A 26,744-nucleotide genomic window follows, 5' to 3' on the forward strand; every position below is an offset into this window, starting at 1 on the left:
TTACCATCATCTTTGTCAATATCATTGTAATCATCAGTGGTGACAGCAGCACCATAATCATGGTTTGTTTTCAGAGTATTTCGGAGAAATTTGTATTTTTAAAGAAAAAAAATGAAAGCAGTGATTGTTTCAAACAGCTTTATTGATTCGTATCTTAATCTTCCTCCCCTTTCCAGTCAACTTAGATTATGAAAGCATCCTGTGCCTGCCTCCAAAAGCAAAGGACGGAAGTCTCCCGCCTCTCATAGTATTTGTACACGGTAATCGAAATGTTATGTTGGTGTGTGTATATGTGTGTTTGTGTGTGTTTTCTCTCTCTCTCTCCATGTGTTTTTTTTTTTCTTCTTTTTTTTTTTTTTTTTGAGTTTTTTTTTTTTCATGGCATTCATGTTTTGCCAAACGTTGTTTGTCATGGATTTAAGACTCACACAAGTGATGAATTTGTTCAGAAATTTTCTCAGTTCTTCCTATGTAAAATTTATAACAGTTTTATGAAAACGACATGAACAATCAGGTCAAGATATCCATGTACGTATAATGAGTATGAAGTCATGCACTTAAAATAATAAGCATATAATTTAGAAAATAAATAAATTAATGAATTGATTAAAGAAATAAATAAATAATAAATAAATAAATAAACAAATAAATAAATAAATAAATAAATAATCAAATAAATAAATAGATAAACAAACAAGTAAATAAATAAATAGATAGATAAATAAAAATATTTAAAAAAAAAGAAATTAGATTAATATATAATTTTAAAAAAAAACAGTAACATAACAAAATGATGACAAATTTTGGATGTTTCTCATCTCTGATGTTAAAAAAACCCCAAAACAACAGTCCTTTTCCCCCTCTCTCCTTATTCTTTGGATTGTACAACTCACCGACTTTTCTGTGTCTGGCCCTGGAGTATGCATCAAAATTATGATCTGTTTCTTAGTTCTTGACCCGAATATATCTATGAACAAGGATTCTAATAACAAGGGGGTGAACGACCCATTTTTCTCCAAAAAAAAAAGATGATTTTTTATCTCCTTAATGCTCCTTTTGTTAGATTTAGGAGAACGTACTCTGTAATAGACAAGTCTCCTACTCAGTATGTAAAGGTAACAAACAATTATTTCTCTCATCCGTTTTGTGCTGCAACTGTCCATTTCACTCTTCAGAGACTTCAGGATTTAATTTGGTAAAGAAGTAATGACTTTTGTTTTCCCCAAAGATGCAATGTCAATTGATATCTTTAGCATTTGGAGATAGATAAGTTTGAAGGCTCTGTTTGCTCAGTTGGTAGATAGAGCACTCAATTCACTAACAAAGATATCGAGATTGAATCCAGGTGTCGAGATTTTGCCCCCCCCCCCCCCCCCCCTGTCCACCAGCAGTGATTGGGTAGCTGGGTTTCACGCTATAGAAACCGAGACTCTTGTCTCCATGGCCTATGGCTCTGAAGGACTACTTTAAAATTTTTTTATTTTTTTTATAGATAAGTTTTTTGTTTTCCACTCATTTGATAACAAAGTATCATCTTGCCGCATCTTGTAACAAAGTCAAGGGATGCTGAGGGTAGTCAGTGATCAAATGGGTGACATTATCACACAACTAAGGACTTGGCATCATTTTCTTGGGTATTTCAATTTACACACATTATTCCAATGTACACAAGATTGAATGATAGACAATGGTGAATATTGTTAGAGTTTTTAGTAAAAATTCCTCACGCATATTACTTGCACTGCATGAAATGGAAATTTGGTTCTATATGTTTTGTTAGAGGAGTAGAGGAGTCAGTGAGCATCTTGCATTCGAAAATCTATCCCACAAATGTTTATGAACAAAATAATTCTTTTTTTTTTTTTTTTTTCATTGCACTATTATTATTATTATTATTATTATTATTATTATTATTATTATTATTATTATTATTATTATTATTATTATTATTATTATTATTATTATTGTTATTATTATTATTATTATTATTGTTATTATTATTATTGTTATTATTATTGTTATTATTATTATTATTATTATTATTATTATTATTATTATTATTATTATTATTATTATTATTATTATTATTATTATTATTATTATTATTATTATTGTTGTTGTTGTTAGTTTATTTTTTTAAAACTATTTTTTCTTCTTAATTTGTATTATTTTACTAATTTTTCTTCTATTTATTTTTTTTTTTTGCTTCTCAATAAAACTGAAATTGGTTTTCTTTTCTTTCTTTTTAAAAAAATCATTGATAAGGTGGTCCCCATGTAGGATTCGACACGTCATTCAACTTCTCCACCAATCTCTTCTGTCTGTGTGGATACGCTGTCGTCATGGGTATTGTATTTCTTTATTTCTGATAGTAAATAGTAAATAATGAATTTATATAGCGCCTAAACATCCACGTTAATCGTGCTCTGCGGCGCTTTACATAATAAAAATAAAAATGTTTAAAAACAAAAAAATCACGACACTACATAGTACATAATAAGCATGCATACAAAAACAAATTGATGAAACAAATTAATGAGCAATTTTTGGATAGTTTGACCAGCGTGTGTTTTTTTGTTTTTGTTTTGTTCTGTTTTGTTTTTTTTCAAATCATGAAAGATTACCTTTTTCTCTTAGCTTGATTCAGTCCGTTTTCAAAGGTGTTTGATAAATTATCAAAGTAAATTAAAATTTTTAATGGACGATTTCAGTAAAACAGGAGGAGACATAAGTCAAAGTTAATTTATTGTAAACCGGAAGTAAACAGTTAATTTATTGTAAACCTGAAGTAAACAGTAATGTAACAGAGGTCGAAAAGAAACATCTCGGTGCGATAGTTTTTGATTATTTGAAATAAAAAATGAATAAATAAAGATAAAATTCCCTTTGTTCATCCCAGAGGTGAAATTTGTCTCTAGGGTATATTCCAAGGGAAGACTGAAATAACCCAGGTGTCAGCCGCAGTGCAGCGCCGCAAATTGAGCTAGGGTGAGGTGGTTTGCTCAAGGCCACACAGTGCAGCGGCCGGTGATCGAATTTGGTACCTTACGGGTACGATGCAAAGACCGTACCGCTGAGCCACGCTGTTTGTAAAGTGAATTGTACTGAGCTTTGAAAATAACCCAGACAGAATACCATTCTGAGATGATAAGTCACTTTTTAAAAATTATTAAACTGCTCATAATGAACTGAGATAGACATGTTGCTTCATTGAGTTCCTGAACTGGACTAAAAACTAGAGTAGACGTGAGAACCGTAATAACAGGAAGAAGAAGTGATTCAATACAGAAAAGGTAAAGGGAATATTCTAATATGGTATATATACTTTTCTACTACATTACACTGCTGAGTCATGACTAATAAGACGTTAGACCTTTTTACCATTATTGATAAAAGAGTAATAATGCCTTTATTTTTAAAGTCATGACATGGCTGCTAACATATTTTGATTCAAGTAAGATCTCAGTACTACCACTTTGTATAACTTTTGTCATATGCTTTGTCTATCTAGTTAACTATCGTGGTTCTTGGGGATTTGGCCAGGACGGTATCGAGTCATTATTGGGAGCTGTAGGTGATGTGGATGTAAGAGATGTGCAGGTAGACATCATTGTGTCGTCATTGTTTGTTGTTATAATTGTTAATAGCCTCCTGATCCTGGATGGGGTTCCTACCTCCCATAGTGTGCAGGGAGGTACTTGCTGTGTCTTCTATCCCCCTGTATCGATTTTCCAACATGCTTTCTATCTTTGTCTTGGAATGAGATTACTTAGTTTTGTCATGGCCCTGGTCGGATACGTGACTGGGAGGAAAACAGTCGAATGTATAGTTTTATAGTTTTGGGAGATGATATTTTTTTCCTTGTAAATCATCTCTGTGTTATGTATTATTATTTTTTTTATTTTTAACATATGATTTGTAAACATTTGAGTGTATTCCTCTTAGTTGGGTTTTGTGCTGGTGTCTGGGTAAGACTTTGAGGTGGTCTCAAACTCAGTACTTTGATGGTTTGCTCTTGGAATCTACATCTGTTTCCTATTTGAACAAATTCTCCTTTGTCTTACCTTTTCTTGGGTGCTTTAATTGTAATTTTAGAACTTTTTACTATCCCATTTTCTTCCTTTTTACTGGTGCTGATATAACCTTAATGTGTTGCAAGCGTCGTAAAACCCTTAAAAACAGAAAAACAACATATCCTCCTCATCATCATCATACCATCATCATCATCATTATCATCATCATCATTGTCACCATTATCATCATCATCATCATCATCATCATCATCATCATCGTTATTGGTATCATTGTCATCATCTCTTATTTATTTTTAATGTTTATGGGTCTCTTTGGTTTAAATGTCTTTTATAATTAATGATTACCATTATGTATGCCGATGCAATGCCTAATTATAAAGATTAATAAAATTGTTACTACATATGAGCCATGCCCTTTTTTTCAGTTATCTGACTGGGAGCGGCTAGTCTTGTCCACTTTTTAAAGCATTGGAAGAAAAACATCTCTGACTTTACTTGGGATGGAGTATTTAATGACCTTGACCTTATTGAGGTTGTAAGTCGCATACTTTGACTTTGAATTCGATTCATCTTGACAAAATTCCAGACTGAGATAGTAGATTCACCGCGTTTATTTATATCATCATTTGAGTGTGTTCCTCTTAGTGGGGAACTGTGCTTGTGTCTGGATGAGACTTTTAGTGATCTCAAACTAAGTACTTTGATAGAGTGCTTTTGGAATCTACACCTGTTTCTTATTTGAACCAATTCCCCTTTGTCTTCCCTTTTCTTGGATGCTTTATTGTAATTCTAGAACTTTTTACTGTCCCATTTTCTTCCTTTTTACTGGCGCTGATATGACCTTAATGTGTTGCAAGCGCCGTAAAACCCTTAAAAACATAAAAACATAAAACATATTTATATCATCAAATACAAATACCATCAGATCAGATGACAAATTATTTCAAGCAGACTTTCACTTGTATTTATTTTATCAGTTGTTTTTGATTCCCAGGGTGCAGTGCAGGATGTGATTTCCAAGGGAGTCGTTGACAGTAACAGATTGTTTATGTTTGGTGGCTCACACGGTGGATTTCTCTCTACACATCTCATTGGACAGTATCCGGTGAGAAATTATGACTGGGTGGGGTTCCTACCTCCCATAATGGGCAGGGAGGTACTTATTGTGCCTTCTCTCCCCCTATATCTGTTTTCCAACATGCTTTCTGTCTTTGTCTTGGTATGAGATTACTTGGTTTTGTCCCGGCCCTGGCCGGATTCCTGGCTGGGAGGGAAACAGTCAAATGCATAGTTATTGTTTTGGGAGATGATATTATTTTCCTTGTAAATCATCTCTCTGTTATGTATTATTTTATTTGTTATAACTTATAATGTACGCATTTGAGTGTGTTCCTCTTAGTGGGGGCCGTGCTTGTGTAGGGATGAGACTTATAGGTGATCTCAAACTAAGTGCAGTGGTGGTATGCTCTTGGAATCTACATCTGATCCCTATTTGTTCCCAGTTCCCCTTTGTCTTACTTTTTCTTGGATGCTTTAATTGTAATTCTAAAACTTGTTACTATCCCATTTCTTCCTTTTTACTAGCACTGATATGACCTTAATGTGTTGCAAGTGCCGTAAAACCCTTAAAAACAAACAAAAGAAAACATATTTTATGATACCACTTCAGCATGGCGGCCAACTGTCCTGAAAAATCAGGACTGTCCCAATTTTGGCAATTTGAGAAACGTTTAAAGAAATAAAAAATCGGACTGTTTATGTGTACTGAAATGATATTTGCATGTCCCAGGATTATTGTGCGGCTATGTGGTCTTGTGGTATGACACTTGCTTTCGGATAGGAAGATCCTGGGTTTGAGCCTCACGCTCGGCGCATAGTTGAGTCCTTGGAAAAGGCTCTTTATTCACTTTCTCTCACCGTACTCAGGTGTAAAATGAATACATGGCCGTTAACAGCGTTGTCTTTGTCCGAAACATTGTAATATCGCCTAACCAGTGGCATGTCCCGTCCTACACGTTAAATATTGCTGTTGACCTTGGACCCCTGTAAAGCGCTTTGAACACATTTTGTGGATATTGCGCTATATAAAGCTCTATTTTTTAAAAAATAAATTTTATTATGCTTTTTTGACCAGCGAAATAAAATAATGAACAGAGAAAGCTCTAAATCTAGATTACTATTTATATTATTTAATACTCCAAACATACTTCTGTTTTGAGTCATGACAAAACTGTGCATTAGGGTGTCCCGTTTTTATTTAGCTCTTTGAAAAGTTGACCACTATGCTAAAGTACTAAAGGCACTGATTTTGATATCAGAGTCGGGTGTCTAATTAGAATCAAAATGAGCAAAACAATGAATTGCGTTGATAACAACTCAATCATGAAGCCTTAACTCACTCCACCCTAAAGCCCCCCATAGACGCCGACATCTGCTGGTAGCGGGACGGATGACCTATCGCTGTGACCCGATCCCTGCGTTTATCGCAGATGATTTTTGCCCACATACGGGGAGATATTTTTTTAGGCGATCGGCGATCGGGGGCGTGGCAGTATAAAAAAGTGGACAATTTTTTTCGGATTTTCGCTGTTTTCACGTCGGATTCGTGATCAGCGTCAAATTTACAATAGGTTTGATACTAAGAACTGTGTGTTTACTCCAAAAATTGGTGAAATTAGAAATAAATTTTAATTAATAGTGAGGCTACGATCCCAGTTACTGTCTGTTATTCTATCTTTCGTCTTGCGCACAATAGTGATTACTTCTCACTAAATTATATCAATTAGACTGTTGAAGGAACGAAATTGACATCATTCCACTCTTTGTTATTGTATTAAGGCAGTCATTTTGGTAATTAGTTCTCACTAAATTATATCAATCAGACTTTTAACGTTCAAGGTTACTTGTAGTTTTGTGTGACGGTACGTTATTTCCGACTGGTGGATGTTGTGAGCATTTTACCTAAACTCATAGCATCAATAACCGTCCAAGATATTCCCATCATATGTAGCAATAGCTATAAGAGAGAGAGAGAGAGAGAGAGAGAGAGAGAGAGAGAGAGAGAGAGAGAGAAAGAGAGAAAAATTTACTTGCGCTATATATACCGCTATATTCAATAAAGGTGCTCAAATCACTTTATAAGGGTCTTTGGCCAACATAAAAACATGTTAGACGAGACATGGCTGTTAAGCGATATTGCAATTGTTTCCCGTCAGAGACGACGCTGTAAACAGCGAGGTACTCATTTTAACAGTGAACAAGGTGAGAGAATGCTAGTAAAGAGCCTTTTCCAAGGACTCAATTATGCGCCACTCAGAGCGGGACTCGAATCCAGTACCGTCCGATCCAAAGGCGAGTGTCATTTCACAAGATCACATGCATAGCCGCACAAAAAAGTCATGAGAGAATAGATTCATATGTATTGAAGGAGGAGAGAGCGGATGGAGTGAGTAAAGTTCTTGGATATTTATAGAAGGAACCAAATTGACGTCACTCATCTCATTGTTATTGTTTTTAGACACCCATTTTTATGATTAGTTCTCATTAAAATATATCAGACTATAACGTTCAAGATTCCATGTAGATCTTTGGGCTGGAGTGATATTTCTGGCTGGCGGACTTTGTGAGTATTTTAATTTAACACAGAGCATCAATAGAAGGAATGAATTGGACGTTAGTCAACCCGTTGTTATTGCTTTTAGACAGCATTTTATAATTAACTTATCACTAAGTTATATCAATCAGACAATGAACGCTCGCGTTTGCAGTTTTGTGTGTTAATATGTTATACCCCGATGGAGATGTCGTGAGTATTTTTCCAATACGCATAACATCCATACATTTGCAATCCGATTTAAGTTTAAAAGCAACGTAGACCACGGAAATTTTTCAATTTTGTGGACAACAAAGATTTGTTATTTATCGTCATTATTATTATTATTATTATTATTTATAAAACAAATCGACAGTGTTCCCGTGGCAGGTGAAACGGGTACTCCTCGGGACTACTCGCATTCGCACCCCCCCCCCCCCAACCACCACCGCCACCACACACACGCACACAGCTCTTTTTTTTGGGGGGGGGGGGGGGCGCGTTGTTTGTAGAGTATAATTCAGGGTTACAATGCCCCCCCCTGTCATCACGTAGTCAAGGCTTTTTGGCATCTGCCAATCCCAAATGTCTGTGTCAAGGTCGACCGTCATGTCGGTCAACGGGTGAGGAGGAAAAAAAAAAAAGAAACTGGCATATTATTATATCATTACATTGAAAATTATGAAAACTATTTTTTATTTTGTATGAAATCCTTTATAAATTTTACGATGATCAAGACCGAAACTTTTGCCATCTACCTCTTCCTGGCGCAACATTTATAAAAATATTATTTTATAAAAATAATAACACAGCATTTATTTGGCGCAATATCCACGTGCTCAAAGCGCTTTACAAGGGGTCCCAAGGCAACAGCAATATTAAACTTGAAAGACGAGACATGACGCCTGTCAGGCGATGTGACATTTTTTCCTAACAAATTCAAAGAACGGCCATGTACTCATTTTACACCTGAGTACGGTGAGAAAATGTGAGTAAAGAGCATTTTCCAAGGACTCAACTCTGCGCAACGCAGAGCGGGTCTCGAAACCTGAACCTTCCGATCTGGAAGCGAGAGTCATACCACAAAACAGGGAGGAGCACTGTTCTGTCGGCCACATAACCTCAATATTAATTAAATTTTATTTCTAATTTCATCAATTTTTGGAGTAAAAACATAGTTCTTGGTATCAAACCTATTGTAAATTCGACGCTGATCACGAATCTGACGTCAAAACAGCGAAAATCCGAAAAAAATTGTCCAATTTTTTATACTGCCACGCCCCCGATCGCCGATCACCTCGAAAAATATTAAGCAAAGCGGGCTTTGCGAGCGATGGACCGTACCTAGGTTTATCAGCCAGGTATTTGGCCACACACATTGCGTTTTCACCCCGGTTTGCCTGATCGGGGTATGAACCAGGATCATATCCGGGCGTGTATGGAGCCTTTAACACCAACTATATCCATAGTTTACCCGGGTTACTTTTATCCCATGTATTAAATACATTTTTATGAGACAAATTATAGGCTTAGTATCAAAGCTAATGTTTTTAGTTTGTGCTTGGTAATGGTAGTTGAATAAAACTATCTATGTACATGCTCATTTTTAATACATTTTTTCCAATTTTGAAAAGTAGCAAAAATCTCTAGGATTGAGTGAGTTAAAGGGGAGAGCTCTTAGATGTAAATATTTCTTGATGAGGATTTTCCTTTCCAATAAACCAGTTGATCATGATAAATGTCTGTATAAAAATTTAAAAATTTTTTTTATTACAAACTTGAAAGATTTTGATGCATTTTGTGCGGCTATGTGGTCTAGTGGTATGACACTCACTTTCGGATCGGAAGGTCTGGGTACGAGCCTCGCGCTGGGCGCATAGTTCAGTCCTTGGAAAAGGCTCTTTACTCACATTCTCTCACTGTACTCAGGTGTAAAATGAATACCTGGCCGTTAACAGCGTTGTTTTTGTCTGAAAAATTGTAACATCGCCAAACAGGTGTCATGTCCTGTCCTACATGTTAAATCTTTCTGTTTACCAGGGACCCCTTGTAAAGCTCTTTGAGAACATTTAGTGGATATTGCACTATATAAAGCTCAATTAAAAAAATTTTTTTTTTTAAAAAAAATATTTGCCAAAAAAATTCAGGACACCAAAATATAAAAGAAAGAAACCAATAAAAAGGATAACACGACTGAAAACATTTATAACACTTTCTGTTTTCTGCTTCAGTCACTCAATTATTATTTTGAATTATTGAATATTGCATTTTACATATAGCGATTTTTCACTATAAAAATTAAGTGAACAGTTACACAGAGCATCCATGTTTTATTTCTGCAGAAAACATTCAAGGCAGCGGCTGTCAGAAATCCAGTCATCAACCTTGCCTGTGAGTATTAACACTGAACCAAAATCACTGCTGCATACAACATGTTTATTATTATTATTATTATTATTATTATTATTATTATTATTATTATTATTATTATTATTATTATAAATTATTATTATTATTATTATTATTATTATTATTATTATTATTATTATTATTATTATTATTATTATTATTATTATTATTATTATTATTATTATCATTATCATTATTATCATTATCATTATTATTATTATTATTATTATTATTATCATTATCATTATTATTATTATTATTATTATTATTATTATTATTATTATTATTATTATTATAATTATTATTGTTATTATTATTGATAGTTATTTATGATTAATACCAAAGTGTAGGGGAATATACTATCATAAAGACCTTATCATTGCCACACTGACTAAGTAGCGTTGACTCTTTAACACAATGTCTAATATGCTGTTATAATCTCTACATCTTCACCAGCGAAATACTCAGGAGCAGATAATGTTGATAAGTAAGAGAATTATTGTCTTAACCATTGTAATTTTTCCCCCAGTGATACACCCTATAACAACGCATTTATTTTGCAAGGAAATTTTCAACATAAGTTTTTCTTCTTGCTAAACTTTGCTTCTTGCATAGTTGAAAATCACAAATCCCTCTTTGAGTCAGTTTTTTTGGGGATTATAAATAATAATAATAAATTAAAAAATAAATTCCCTTTATTCATCCCTAAGGAGAAATTTTTCTTTAGGATCTATTCCAAGGGAATACTGGAATAACCCAAGCATCAGTCGCAGTACAGCGCCGCAAAGTGCGCTCAGGCTTGGTGACTTGCTTAAGACCTTACAATGTGACGGGTAGTCGAACTCAGTACATTTCGGGTACGAAACAAAGACCATACCACTGTGCTACGCTGTCCCATAGGTGTAAACATTATGACCATGCAATAAGTGACTTCTTTTCCTTGCTATAAGATCCATGAAATCATTCTTTCTAGCTGTGTTACTTTCCAAATAGTTAAACAAGAACCCTATATTATGACGAAGGATCAGCGGGTTAGATTTTTTAAATCCATCAATATTTAATACTGTGATTTTTTAAAAGTTGTTAAAATAGTCGTCTCATGAATTATTATAAGTTATAGAATATTTATTTTAAAAACATGGATTATCTAGAAAAGCTTATAGAATTCAAAACTTTCAAACAGTCTCAGTTGTAAATATGTTTTATTTTCATTTAAGAAAATGCTTTTTTTTTAAATGTGGACTCTTTCATCGTGTTTTTTGAAGACAAAATAATTATGGCTTGAATGAAGTTGAAAGTTCATCAATGAAACTTTGTATTTTATTGCAGTCTTCCTTTCAAATCCAATTATAGATTAAATGTGTCTGGATTCATTTTTATATGTTATCTGTAAGTCATTGCATAATGTATTTCGCTCTATAGATAGAATGCGCTTGGCTGAGAAGCTCATAACATTGCCATCCGGAAGTATAACGACCAACACACACACCTTTTCTTTTGTGCTTTAATTGTAATTCTATAACTTTTTACTATCCCATTTTTCCTTTTTACTGGCGCTGATATGACCTTAATGTGTTGCAAGCGCCGTAAAACCCTTAAAAACAGAACACAACAAACGACCAACACACAAAACTGTGTGTATCCATGAACGTTTATAGTCTGGTTAATACAGTTTAGTGAGAATCACTCATAAACGCGGATGGCAAAAAACAGTAACAACGACCTGTGTGACGTCAACTTCGAACTATCTATAACATTAAAAAAAGTCAAAATCAAAATAAGCATCATCTAAACCAGTTAATGATGGCAAAATGTCATTCAAATATTAAGAATGGAGTTTTTTGTACCAAGTTGTTTCAAACCAGCGAATTACAATGGCACACACCATTTGGTCATTTTGATCGCATGCAGTGATTAGTCTGATTAGTGACATTTATCAGCTGACTAAAGATTGTAGCTGACTATCTAGATCTGCTTCCTGTGGGTTCAAGTTTCATATCCGCCACTATTTTTTCTGTTTTTTTTTTCTTTTTTCTTTTTCTTTTTCTTTTTGCCCTTCTTTCTTAGGAATGTTGCAAATGATGAATTATGCCCCACCGCTTTTTTTCTTTTAGATTTATTTTTTCTCTCTCTTTTAGTTGCTTTCTATAGAATATTGCGAATGATGATATTCATCCCCTATTCGGTCTTTTTAGATTGTTAAAAAACTTTGTAAACGAATTTTTAAAATCTCGCTCAGAAACAGCGGGATGAAAGGAAATGAATATGTAACTTTTAATAGAACAAACAATCAGAGGCAACAAAAAAGTACCCACTAAATAAATAAATAGATATAAATAAACAAACAAACAAAAATAAATAGATAGATAAATCTCCTCATTCAGAAAGCGATCAAATGATCAGAGAAAAAAAAAATGATTTATGAAAAAATTTTTGCTCAGAAACAGAACACCAAGGCTAGACCAATGCTATCATCCATTTAGTATTTAGTCCCTACCATCTCACTGAGTCCCTACCACCAGCACTAATATTCACTGTTTTTACCAAAATTGCTTTTATTCTATGAGGCCCTACCACCAGCGCTAATATCCATTGATTCTCTATCACAAGGGGTCCAAATAACGATGTAATCATTGGCAGCTGGGGAGGGGAAAGGGGTCTGAATAATGACCAGATGATTGGCACCACGGGGGGCTGAGTAACGGCGGCCCATCGTAAAAATTATTTTGCTACAAGGTGTTACAGGAAGTTAAATGTTTTCCTTGGTGGGTTGCCACAAATTTGTCACGAAAAAAGTGGAGCGGGGCTCAAAATGGGACAGCGTGGCTCAGCGGTCCGGTCTTTGCTTCGTACCCAAAAGGTACTGGGTTCGACTACCCGTCGTGTTATGTGACCTTGAGCAAGCCACTTAGCCTTAGCTGCACTGCGACTGACGTTTGGGTTATTCCAGTCTTCCCTTGGAATAGATCCTAAAGAAAAATTTCCCCCTTAGGGATGAATAAAGGGAATTTAAAAAGAGCTTTGGAAACACTGGCCTAAATGCTAACCTTTTAAATTTTAAACCGTTTGCGAATAGCCTGGAAGCTATTGACAAATCAGGTTTGTGAATAGTGATGTAGGCTATTCGTAACCGTTTGTCAATAGGCATCGCCATTCCTTTATGTGATTTAATCTTCTTTCTTGAGGGCATAAAGAGGCAATTTAGCATTGAAAAATCTCTGTAGCATTCATGAATAAACAATATGCCTTCACTGTCTAATATCTTTCAGTCACATTATATGCAACAAAATATTGTCTAATGACATCCAAGTCCCCTTGAATTATTGGTTTAACCAACTTTTCAGGTGCTTCTATCATTATCCCATAGACAAGTTTGGTTTCTCACACTTTTTGCCAGTCATAGTTTTTAAAATTCACTTTATTGACGTCATCATATTTTGTCACTCTTTGACCTTTCAGCCATGTATTCCACAACTGACATAATCGACTGGTGAGTAGTGTTCATTTAAACTTGTTCTAGAAATATTAAAATCTCAGTTTCAATGATTTACAATAAAGGTTCTCAGTATTTGTTTATTATAAGAAAAAAAAACACAAAACAAAACTATCCAAAACCACTGTCTTGTCATTTTAACTCTCTCCTGACCAGCCATGTTCAGGATTTTCCCCAAAACTTCACACCCAACTAACACAAAAATAGATTTTTTATCACTCAAACACAATAGCAGTAAGTTCTTGCGATACATAACTTCTTTAGCAAAACATGCTCTACAACACACTGTTCATTTTCTTTAAATTTTATGATGTACTAAAGAAATTTGAATCAGAAAAATGTTGGTTGTATAGCTGGTAAGGAAAGGGTTAATATGGCTTTACTGCAGCAGTTTGGTATCTTTAGCAAAAGTCAATGTTTATTTATTGAGATACAAATTTAAATGGTTGAAGGCTTCTTTATTGACTTAATTTGACAGACTTAATAATGACGTTTTTTAGACATCTTGAGTTTTTTCATGCCATTAAAGTGCAGGGAACCAAACATGTCTCACACATTCATACATTTTCTTGTTTTTAAACATCCATTTTTATTAGAAATTGTTACCAGGTGACCAGAAAAAAAGGGTAATTCTAAGAAAAAGCAAGATCCATCTAGGAAATATATTAAACTGTAAAAATGAAAGTAAATTATCTTAACTAATTTAAAATCTTTTCCAATTGATAATATTAAGATTTATGAGAGATTGAAGTCAAATGAGGTGCTCAATGTCAATCAATTGAAAGTCAATGAAAATAGAGGTACCAGATAAGATTTCCAATTTTACTTCTGTTTTTTACATATTAAATCATTCTCATCAGGTTTTGGTGTACTTAATATTATGATAATTTCATAGATTTTGTCCAAATCGCCTCATGATCCGCATATTAAATTAAATGATGCTTATCTGTATCAATGCCAAAGTTTTGAACAAGTAGGCCCTGAGCTTTTTGAAGAAGGTCGTTTGAGAGTGAGATTTAACAGGATAAAAAAAAATTTTAAATTAGGGTCTCTGATTGCATGAATGGGTTACGATAGCTCAGTTGATAGAGCACTCACTTCACATGCAAAGAGACTGAGATTGATCCCGGATGCAGTTGAGATTTTATTTCCAGAACCCCCTATCCACCCAGCAGTGATTGAGTTGCTGGGTCTGTAAGGTTTAGTGGAAAGTACTCTGCAATAGAAAAGTGTCCTAACCAAAGCATAGTAATCAATTGCTATTGTCCGTTTCACACTATAGAATCTGGGATGAACTCTGACTCCATGGGTCTAAGGGCTCTGAAGGACTACAGAGGTTGGGCACTTGTTTACCAACCATGCCGGGGTTCAAACCCCCGATTTGGGAATTTTATTAATATTAAGATTTTCTCGCCTCACCGTTACTCGCTTCGACGCATGGGTCTCCAGGCGTGAAGCCCACTGAGAGGCAAGGGAAAAAACTTGGGAGTGTTAAATGTGTTCCCGCTACTTCGTGAGAGTCGCATGATGGACGATTTGGGTTTTACAGGGGTCGGGCACGTGTTTGCCAACCATGCCGGGGTTCAAACCCCCCGATTTGGGAATTGAACTAATCCTATGATGTTTATTTTCGATAACTTTGGTCACTTAAATGCCCATGCAGATAGCTATGCTAATTGGTGTTACAATTTTGGTCTTGACTAAACCATTTTCAAAATATAAATTTGCTTTCTATTTAATTTACCTTTTCTTTTGGTCAACTATCACGTATGAAAAGCTTGGATTGAGGTGTTATAACCATACTCACAAGTGAATGTATCAATTTCTAAATATTACTGTTTCCATTGGGTTTTGGGTCCTTTAGTGATATTTTAAAAACGTACCAAAAGCATGAAGTTATCTAATTGATTGTAAGATTTTCATATTTAGGTTAAACCATCATAGAGGAGATTTGTTATACTCTCATATACCACCATAATATCTTACTGTTTTCAACTAGACAGCAGTAACGGCAATGTAACTCAATGGTGTGTGGTATGACATTAGGTTTGTGAGATATCGGTCGCAGGTTCGAATCCCTCTCATCATAATGAAAGAATTAATTTAAATCTAGACCCAGAAAAGTACATAATGAAGCTCATCCATTTCAGTGCTATTTGTAATTATCATAATGAAAGAATTAATTTAATTCTAGATCCAGAAAAGTACATAATGAAGCACATCCATTTTAGTGATATTTGTACTTATCATAATGAAAGAATTAAACTGAGTTGTTTTTCTTTGCTTTTTTTTTTTGTCTTTTCCTTTCCATTCAGTTTTATTTCTGCTTTTTGATTTGCCTGTATGTGTACTTATGTGCGAGAGGGACAGAGGATAGTTGTGCTTGTGTGTGTGTGTATATGTGTGTGTGTGTGTGTGTGTGTGTGTGTGTGTGTGACCTGCCTAATCCTTGTTCTTTCTAAATTTATTTTAAATCATGGCGGTTATAATTATTTCTGTTTTAATCTTAGAGGGAGGTTTTGATTTGGAAAACAAATGACAATATATCTTTATATTTATCATTCATTCCCTCCATCCATCATCATTATTATTAAAGCATTCAGTGAAGAAATAATATTTCCTCCAAGGTCACACATACACAAGAACACACATTCTGTCCCCCTCACACATAAGCACGCACACATACATAGAAATAAAAAATAAGTTGATTGATGTGTTGGAAATTACAATTGAGGGAATTTTCGCCTTGGATCAATGTCAATAGTCTATTCATATCAGTTCAACCAATTTCTCAATTTACGTCTCCTTAGGCTAAAAATTATTTTTTTTTGGACCTTCCAAGGAGGTCTGAGGTTCAATCCTCGATCCGAGCGATAATTTTTCTTGGTTTTCTCCCTGCTTTGGTCTGGTAGTTCAATCAATTTCAATTTCAATTTAAAATATTTATTTATTGTCGGCATTAAAAAAATGTTTCATAAATCATTTAGTCAGGCTAATAGAATCCTTTGACCGACATAGTTATTCATACATATCTAATTACATATCCGTCTTGCACTAGTGCCTGCACTCCCAAATTTTTCAATTTCTTATTTTCAAAATAGTAACATTTTTCTATGAACACATTATATGCTTAATGATTTATCAAATGATAACACCCCCCCCCCCCCCCCCCCCCCCCCCCCCCCTGCCACCCCCCCCCCCTGCCAAAAAAACCCCAAAATACAAAAACGAACAAAACAAAAAAAAATACCCCAAAAAACCCAGGAATGAGTAGGTAAAAAAGAAATAGGGCGATTTGTTTCATTAACAAGTAGTATTTTAGTTGCCTTAAAGGGTCAACCATATGCGGCTATATGGTCTAGTGGTATGACACTCGTTTTCGGATCGGAAGGTCCTGGGTTCGAGCCTCCCTCGGCGCATAGTTGAGTCCTTGGATAAGACTCTTTACTCATTCTCTCACCGTACTTTGGTGTAAAATGAGTACTTGGCCGTTAACAGTGTTGTCTCTCTCCGAAAAAATTATAATATCGTCTAACAGGCGTCATGTCTCGTCCTACATGTTAAGTATTGCTGTTGACCAGGGACCCCTTTGTAAGGCGCTTTGAGCACGTTTAGTGGATATTGCACTATATAAAAGCTCAATTTTTACACATGAATAAAGCATGACATCAAGGTGGATAATCTCTCTATACATATTTGAATTGCTTTGGCGAAATAAGCCTGAAAAGGTATGAGAGTAAAGCATCAATAAAGGGACTTATAAGGAAAAGTGTTGGAAGGATACAAAGATTTTTTTTTTATGGCAGGAAATTACCAGATCTTTCTCTATGACATTCTCTTTCTCTATCACCTGCTTGCTATTCATGGGGTTCGGTTAATATAATGATTTTTGTCATGGCATTTCTTCGTCTTCAGGATATTCGTGGAAGGAGGCTTTCCATATGATTTGACATCCGTAGCCGATGACAAAATTCTCCCAGATCTATGGAAGAGGTCACCATTATCTCACATCGACAAGGTATGTGACATTTTCTATTGATGCTTTGTGTTTTAATCAGGGGTGCAAGAGTGCCGGCCGATTGGATTACCGAAAAAAACGTCGCCAGCTTTTTGCGATTTGGATTTAATCGATTTTTGATTTTTTTTTGTGACAAGAAACTTAACAAATTTCTGCATTACAACCTTTGGATTAAACATACAACAATTGTGGGCTACTATTATGAAGACTAGATGCTGAGAACAAGACTTCAAATAATGAGGTGAAGTCTGTGAATATTGCAGGCTTTTTCAGATTATATGTCTGGTCATAAGTAGACTTGCAGGCTTTTTGAGGTCCAGTTGCTTGCACCCATGGTTATAATAAAATACAATATCTATTAGCCAAAACCTGGTATATTATTAGGTTTCTTACTTAAATATTCTGGTATTATATTTTCAAAAATGTTCATGTAACAATCGGACAAAAAATAGTAAATGTATTTCAGTTCCTTATTTATTTATTTATTTATTTATTTATTTATTTATTTATTTATTTATTTATTTATTTATTTATTTATTTATTTATTCATTCATTATTTATTTATTTATTTATTTATTTATTTATTTATTTATTTATTTATTTATTTATTTATTTATCTATTTATTTATTTATTTATTCATTCATTTATTTATTTATTTATTTATCAATTTATTTATTTATTTATATATTTATTTATTTAAATATTTATTATTTATTTATTTATCTATTTATTTATTTATTTATTTATTTATTTATTTATTATTTATTTATCGATTTATTTATTTATTTATATATTTATTTAAATATTTGATTAATACATTAGTTGATTTTCTGTGACTCGTCTAGGTGATTAGTCCAGTGTTGTTGTTGGTTGGTCTGGAAGACAAAAGAGTTCCACCAGCCCAATCTATGGAATACTACAGAGCTCTCAAAGCAAGGAATATACCTGTTCGGTGAGTATTATCATCATCATCATCATCATCATCATCATCATCATCATCATCATCATCATCATCATCATCGTCATCATCACCATCATCATCATCATCATCATCATCATCATCATCATCATCATCATCATCATCATCATCATCATCATCACCATGACTACCATCATCATCATCGTTGTCAATGTCATCATCATTAACATCATACTCATCATCATCATCATCATCATCATCATCATTGTCCAGAAAAAAAAAGCAATGATTGCATTTAGGGCATACTGGTTAGATGTTTCTCGTCTTAAAACAAAAATCAAGGAATGTTGAGCTTAGTCAGTGGCCAGATTGGTAGTGATGATCGCAAAAACTCTGGTACCTTGGGTAAGGAATCGAAACACATTACCCCTCTCAACTTGGATGTGAATGAGTATCTGGTTATAAGCAGATCTGCCAACTTGAAAAGTGAAAAATTTGGTGTTTTTTTTTTTTAGGAGAAAAAATGTACTCGCTATAATTAACTTTAAAAATTATTAAAAATTTACTCTCAAATAACACTTCAAAATCCTTAAAATTATGTTGTCTGGCATCAACCTTCATTTTCAATAAGTTTTAATGACTTAGAAATGGTCATGAAGTTGTGAAATTGGAGCCAAAATTTTGTAATTCTACGAATTTTTCATAATAGCAGGCAGGTCTGTTCAGGCAGTGACAGACATTGTAAGATGGTATTACAAACATAGCATCTATTAGCTGATGTAAATTTAAACTCTATCCATATGGCTCGCTGGAGAAAAATAAATGAACCATCCATATCAGCCATATTTCTCTCAATCTGGTTTTTAAGTAATTTATTTATGTTTTCATTGGTTTGTTTTGTGTATTTTGTTGGCTGAAGAAAGGTTTTGAGCCCGAAATGTTCTGTGTTCTGTATTTTGTTATTTTTTAAAGCTGTTTTTTGTTTGTTACTTTTCACAATCCATAACTATGACTGTGACTTAAAACCCAATAATAATGACTCCATCCCCAGGTGCCTTACCTACCCATCCAGCAACCACAGCCTTTTAGAGGTAGACGTGGAAGCAGACAGTATGATCAACTCTATTGTCTGGTTCAATACTTACCTCTGATTTCATCCAACTATGCCACGTGACTTTATTATTTATGTACTGGGTAAAATGGGTTAACTGAAGTAGCCTCCCCCCTCCCCCCCCCCCAAAAAAAAAGGCACCATAAACTGAAGCAATTCAGTTTTTTGTTTGTTTGTTGTTGTTTTTTTGTTGTTGTTGTTATTTTACTTTTCTTTAAATTGTTGAGATACTCAAACTTCCTAAAAAAAGAGTATCGTATACAATTGTGCATTTTAATAAGTAGCTGTCTTTAATTTTGTCTAGAATGTGCAAATAGAGGGATTTTACCATGGTATGCTTTTTGTTGTTTTTGCTTTATATAAGACTAAGAGTGACAACTAAATTATGACCATCAAATTACTCAAGCATGGGTCGCATTTGTGACCCTTCGCCTCAAAAAGGTATTACGTCGGGTTGGTAAAGATGTTGAAAATTGAATTTATAGCCAGAAATATCAGACTTGTGTTGAGTTTATACAATTTATTGAGGAGAATGGATACCATATTCTTGGGTGCTAATGCCAACAATTTATATTTTTGACCAGTTTTAACATTAAATTCGGCTTCTAAGCATCTGGTTCGTTCCGACATAATACCGTTTTGAGACTATGGGTCACATTTCTTGACTTCCCCATAAAATATATGCTTAAACAGAAACAGATAAGATGTCTTTTAAATTTGTTTGATTGATTTTTCTGTATGTTGTTTTTTTTGACTTTTTGAAACCTCTTGTATCATATTTGATCATGAACTACGAGGGCTGTCCCAGAAATAAGGCAAGTAGAGCCATATCTCCTGAACCAATGATGATATTCGAAATCTGTAAACTGAAGATTAAAGATAATTTTGTTGTGCATCAGTGCTGAACGTTTCAGCACTATTGATGAACAAGCTTCTGATCTGCATAAAAGCACAGATGCCTAGGTACTCCCATAACTGAGTCGCTAGAGGGTTATTCATGTGATTTTACGTTAAAATAGAAAAGGCTTTGGTATGTTTAGAATGAAAGAGATGACATCCCGACCACCTGACAATAACAGGGACCCACCTAACTCAACTTTTTTTTTTTTCCAAGATACTTCAACAAGCATTTCATCAAACATCGAAATTTGAACACAAGAAGAAATCATACGGATTTTTTGCTTTTTTGTCATTTTTTTTTCTGCTGGATTTGGCATGAAATTTTATAAGTGTGTTTGGGTGTATGTGTGTGTGCGTGTGTGTGTGTGTGTGTGTGTGTGTGTGTGATACACGATAAAACATATCAAGAGAACGATTCCAGATACAAGAAATTATCGTTAATCAGTTTTTATGACAATATCCAGAGGAAATTATTAACATCTTATTCGATATTTTAAATTTATTGATTTTGAATTGTGATCTACAAAAATAAAATTGATTCTCTGGTTTTTGTCAGTCTTCAACTGCTGCTGCTACTGTTGTGAAAATGGCTACTTACGACCGTTTTGGGTACTCAAATTGATTTCTATGGGAAATATGACAATATTAAATGTCACGAGTTTTTACAATGAGAATAAATATATATTATGATCGAAATACTATTTGTTCATATTAATTCATTTTATCTATAATTTGATAAGTGTTGATATTCAATATTTCTGGGTGGGGTTTCTGACCTCCTCCCATAGTGTGCAGGGAGGTACATACTGTGTCTTCTATCCCCCTGTATCTGTTTTCCAACTTACTTCTGTCTTTGTCTTGGAATGAGATTACTTGGTTTTGTCCTGACCCTGACCGGGGACCTTGGCTGGGAGGGAAACAGTCAAATGCATATTGTTTTGGGAGATGATATTTTTTTCTTGTAAATCATCTCTGTTATGTATTATTATATTTGTTATTTTGAATGTTTTATGTAAGCATTTGAGTGTATTCCTCTTTGTTGGATTTTGTGCTTGCGTCCGGATGAGACTTATAGGTGATCTCAATCTCAAACTAAGTACATTGGTGGTATGCTCTTGGAATCTACATCTGATCCCTATTTGTTCCCAGTTCCCCAATGTCTTACTTTTTCTTGGGTAACTTTTTACTATTCCATTTTTTACCTTTTTACTGGCGCTGATATAACCTAAATGTGTACTGTTATTTTTTCATTTTCAACATACGTTTTGTAAACATTTGAGTGTATTCCCCTTAGCGGTATCTTGTACTGGTGTCTGGGTGAGACTTTTAGGGGACCTCAAACTTGGTACACTGACAGTGTGCTCGTGGAATCTACATCTTTTCCCTATTTGAGCCTTTCCCCTTTGTCTTACTTTGTCCTCGTTCTTTTTAATTGTACACCTAGAATGTCTTTTTATCCAACTTTCTTCCTTTTTACTGGTGCTGATATGACCTACATGTGTTGCAAGCGCCTTAAAACCCTTTAAAAAAAAACCAAATATTCAATATTTTGCACTTTAATACACATTTTCTCCTGGATACGTGCAACAATCACCTTGTCTTTGCTTCTGTCATTGAAGTATGTGTGGCATTTCTGAACAACGATTGTCTTCCACGTTTGATCTTTCTCTGAAAAAATAGCAACACTGTTAAGCGGCAATGTGATCCTGTGGTATGACTCTACCATCGGATTGAAAGGTTTTGGAGCAGCGCATAGTTGAGTCCTTGGAAAAGGCTCTTTACTCACATTTTCTCACCGTACCCAGGTGTAAAATCAATACCATTAACATTGTTGTCTCTGTCGGAAAAAGAAACAATGAAAAGTGTTCACATTTTTTTTCAAAATATCCAACATCACATTAGGTTATTTTGTTCAGCTCGATGGGTATGTTTACAACTTGCAAAACCAAAGCATTATGTTTATATTTATTAGTGGCAAGAAGTATCCACCCGTTGGGTACCAACAAATCATGTGATCGATGACTCGGTAGGATGGAGAAAACGGAGTATGGATCGCTGCCGTTGTCTCTTATCGATGGACACGTGTGGAGGGGCTGAGGAGAAGTCAACATATCCACTTTTCGTTAACCGTTACTTTTAGTTTCGGTGTGCACCATGACCTACGTGACGTTGTTCCTTTAACCTTAACCCCCTCCTTATCAACTATAGGAAAATCGTCACATTCGTTACGATACATACAACCAACATTTTTCTTATTTAAATTTCTCTTGTACATCATAAAATTTAAATAAAATGAACAGTGTATTGTAGAGCAGGTTTTGCTAAAGAAATTATGTACCGCAAGAACTTACTGCTATTGTATTTGAGTGATAAAAATATCTATTTTTGTGTCGGTTGGGTTTGAAGTTTTGGGGAAAATCCTGAAAATGGCTGGTAAGGAGAGAGTTAAGTCCTCATCCATTTTGTCAAACCGTTGCTGCCGACAGGTGCTCTTTTTGACCGTCTAATTTTCACACTATTTCCAAGTTTTTCCAGCCCTTTCTTTCTCGTAATATTCTCATGAATTTTGCCTGTCTGTGTCTTTCTTATTGTCATCAACGATCGCTAGACAGAGCGCAGCCTTCTGGGTGGGGTTCCTGACCTCCCATAGTGGGCAGGGAGGCACTTACTGTGTCTTCTATCCCCCTATATCTGGGTGGGGTTCCTGACCTCCCATAGTGGGCAGGGAGGCACTTACTGTGTCTTCTATCCCCCTATATCTGTTTTCCAACATGCTTTCTGTCTTTGTCTTGGGATGAAATTAACTGGTTTTGCCCTGGCCCTTGACGGATACCCTAGCTGGGAGGGAAACAGTCAAATGTATAGTTAATTTGGGGATATGATATTGTTTTCCTTGTAAATCATCTCTCTGTTATGCACTGTATTATGTTTTGTTTAGATATTATATATGATTTGTAAACATTTGAGTGTATCCCTCTTAGTGTGGACCTGTGCTTGTGTCTGGATGAGACTTTTAGGTGATCTCAAATTAAGCACTTTGATAGTGTTTTCTTGGAATCTACACCAATTCCCTATTTGAACCAATTCCCCTTTGGCTTACCTTTTCTTGGTTGCTCTAATTATAATTCTAGAACTTTTTACTATCCTATTTTCTTCCTTTTTACTGGCGCTGATATGACCTTAATGTGTTGCAAGCGCCGTAAAACCCTTAAAATCAAACAAACAGAGCGCAGCCTTCGTTAACTCATAATTTGACACTGACCAGAAATTTAAGAAACAATACAAGGCTACGGCCACAAAAGAAAGTGAATAATGAGTTGTATTCAATAGTTCAACAAATATGACCATTTGTTTCCTTTGATACTTACTAACGACAATGTACGGTACTTGTCGTTCCATTGGTGAACGTCGCCATGTCGTGTAATGTAATGTAATTGTTTAGGGCAGTGTCAGGCTATTAGTTAAAACTACGGCCGGTCTCAGTTCCCTGCAGACATTTTTTAAAAAACGTTTCAAAATATTTTTATAAAGATAAAGTTTGACCTCCATCCAACGAAATAACCCAAAGATGTCAATGTTGTGGGGGGGGGGGGGGGGGGGGGGGGCAGCGTGACTCAGCGGTACGGACCTTGCTTCGTACCCGAAAGGTACCGAGTTCGATCGCATGCCGCTGCTCTGTGTGGCCTTGAGCAAGTCACCTCGCCTTAACTCAATTTGCGGCGCTGCACTGCGGCTGACGCCTGGGTTATACCAGTCTTCCATTGGAATAGATCCTAGAGACAAATTTCCCCTACGGGATGAATAAAGGGAATTGTATTGTATGTTATATCCGATGATTTAACAGCCATAAAAAGAGCAAAACATGTCTTCTAGTTCATTACATGTCTCTATTAATAAGAGAAAGAGCAAGTCCTTGACCAGCAATTGGCAGTTGTAAGAAAATGTTTGTATTGTGAACAAAACATGCCATAATATAATTAACAAGAACGTAGACCACCACTTCAGACCGCTATCATGTCAGATCAACTAGATACGCGGTACTGAAAATGGAATCAAGTGAAAAATTATATGAAATTTGAATTAATATCTATTATATAATGCTTTCTTGATAAAAATTATTCAGACTGGAAAAGAAAATATTTTCGTATTTCTACGTAAATTTGATCACACTTTTGACATCTGCTTCATCTCGACCTTTTATCAGATTGAGGTTACACGTAACCAATAGGTAATCTTTCATCCAAGTCTGTTGAAATCAGAGGGAACAACCACTGCTGGTCCGGAATCGAAGCTTTAAAATCCAAGAACTTGCAGCACGTAAACAGAAAAGAGTCCAAATATCCCTGAGTGAATTGCCTACGATTAAATCAGAAAAATAAACAAATAAAATTAAATATATCTTTAAAGCAAGTAAGCAAAGTAGCGCCCGCAATTCCTCGATAATAAGGTCGAGAATGGTTCCATTTTTAAAGTCGATTCTCTTCTATTTCTTTCTTTAAATGATCACGATTCATGATCGTCTATATTTATGTTCATGCTATGTAATATAACTTAGAATATTATTATTATTATTGTTATATTAATATTATGAAGTCCCACTGTCAGTCACTAAATTGTATATTAAACAATCTCCGTTTTCGTTCTGTTTTTTATTTTTAAAATTTGCCTTTCCTCGGCTCAGAAAGTATAAAAAACTCTCCGGATTATTAGACTGTAATTCAGTTCATTTAATTAAGTTATTTGAGATTCCTCTTTAACCGAAGGGGTTTTCGTCGAAGGAGTTTTTGAAGAGCCTTTTCTATGTGCGGCACACATGATGATTCTATCCGCCAGAATTGCATTGTCTGCGTACGACCGTACACTCTCGGAACTCGTCATGAATTCGTTGATTGACAATTCCGTCTCCACTTCGGTTTTCATACAGATTAACCACTTCCTCATTTGCTCTGCGTCCTTGAATATCACCACATGCGTATCTCCTCTGTACCACGTGTCTTCCGGAATCGCCATCACAAGAAGAGGGTCTTGACCCTCTGGAATTCTAGGCATGTCGATTGACTCGTTTACGACATCTCCTAACCTCAAATGATTGTACACATGGGCCAACTGCACGGACGCGAACACCGTCTTTTTGTCCTCCTTCCTGCAAAGCTTCAAGTAAATTCTCCGGTCCTTTTCAAGCATTATTACAATATCTCTCCACTGTGTGATAGTCTGTTTACGACGTATACACCAATGACATTGACGAAAAGGACAAACACATTGACACCAACAGCACTGGTCTTCTGTTGGACTGTATGCTAGAACATGGTCTTGTATGAGGATTTCTTTCGGGTATCCCAAGTCTTCACTTATCATTATTCATTATGTGCATTGTTTAAATAATTACTAACATTATGGTTGTCGCAGCCTAGTATCCCGCTTCTAATCATGTTGTTTTACCTTGTTTTGGGCTCAGCACAGTCTTGATAGATTTTCCGCTTTGATACTAAAACCTATTAATTTTCTATTCTTCCTTTTCTCTCTCTCTCTCTCTCTCTCTCTCTCTCTCTCTCTCTCTCTCTCTCTATCTCTCCCTCTCTCTGATTATTGTGAATAAGTGGCTTTAACAAGCACCAACAGGTAAACAAAAAATCGAATGTACACACTTCCTTTTTACTTTAGGTGCCAATTTGTGTTTCCCCTAGGATGTAAAGTCTTATGGAAAATCCCAATCGTTTGATTTATCCGAGTAAGAATTGTCTTAAGAATATCTATAGATGTATTTGTGACGTTGTATTAATTGTGTAATGCGCCTTAAAAGGGTAGAACGTCGGCATTACGTCAGGCTATCAACGTGCACTAAATAAAGTAGGTCGGATAAACGAATGCAATCATGGGCTTGGGTTAACCCTCTCCTTGCCAACTATAGGAAAATCATCACATTCGTTGCGATACAGCCAACATTTTTCTTATTCAAATTTCTCTTGCACATCATAAAATTTATAGAATATGAATAGATCTAGTGTGTTGTAGAGCATGCTTTGCTAAAGAAATGATTAATTGCAAGAACTTACTGCTATTGTGTTTGGATGATTAAAAAATATATTTTTGTGTTGGTTGGGTGTGAAGTTTTTGGGAAAATCCTGAAAATGTCTGGTAAGGAAAGAGTTAACATTGTTGTAATGGACAATATTTGTGTTGGGTTGAAAGTATTTCCATTACAACAATGAGGCCGTTACTGTTTGGGGTTTCAGACCTGCAGGTTCATAGAAAGAAATCTGATGC

General features: G+C 35.0%; 1 protein-coding gene across 3 annotated transcripts in view; it reads left to right on the forward strand.

The window, feature by feature from the left end:
- LOC144974661 (acylamino-acid-releasing enzyme-like) overlaps window positions 1–21,173 on the forward strand; it is a 39,188-nt gene extending 18,015 nt beyond the window's left edge. The window contains exons 15-23 of one of the 3 annotated variants that reach the window (XM_078917746.1): window positions 177–260; window positions 2,266–2,346; window positions 3,512–3,600; window positions 5,029–5,139; window positions 9,969–10,017; window positions 13,495–13,525; window positions 17,444–17,546; window positions 18,393–18,499; window positions 19,518–21,173. In XM_078917746.1, the coding sequence (XP_078773872.1) occupies window positions 177–260; window positions 2,266–2,346; window positions 3,512–3,600; window positions 5,029–5,139; window positions 9,969–10,017; window positions 13,495–13,525; window positions 17,444–17,546; window positions 18,393–18,499; window positions 19,518–19,617 (755 nt within the window). In that variant the 3' untranslated portion in view covers window positions 19,618–21,173. Of the gene's footprint in view, window positions 1–176; window positions 261–2,265; window positions 2,347–3,511; window positions 3,601–5,028; window positions 5,140–9,968; window positions 10,018–10,491; window positions 10,542–13,494; window positions 13,526–17,443; window positions 17,547–18,392; window positions 18,500–19,517 lie in introns of those variants that run through there. The other 2 variants (XR_013645791.1, XM_078917747.1) reach the window with 2 other exon arrangements.
- The last annotated feature ends 5,571 nt before the right edge of the window (window positions 21,174–26,744 follow it).

This window comes from Berghia stephanieae, chromosome 6 (assembly GCF_034508935.2).
Source record: "Berghia stephanieae isolate SIO BIC M18660-M18661 chromosome 6, UCSD_Bste_1.3, whole genome shotgun sequence".
NCBI classification, from domain to species: domain Eukaryota; kingdom Metazoa; phylum Mollusca; class Gastropoda; order Nudibranchia; family Aeolidiidae; genus Berghia; species Berghia stephanieae.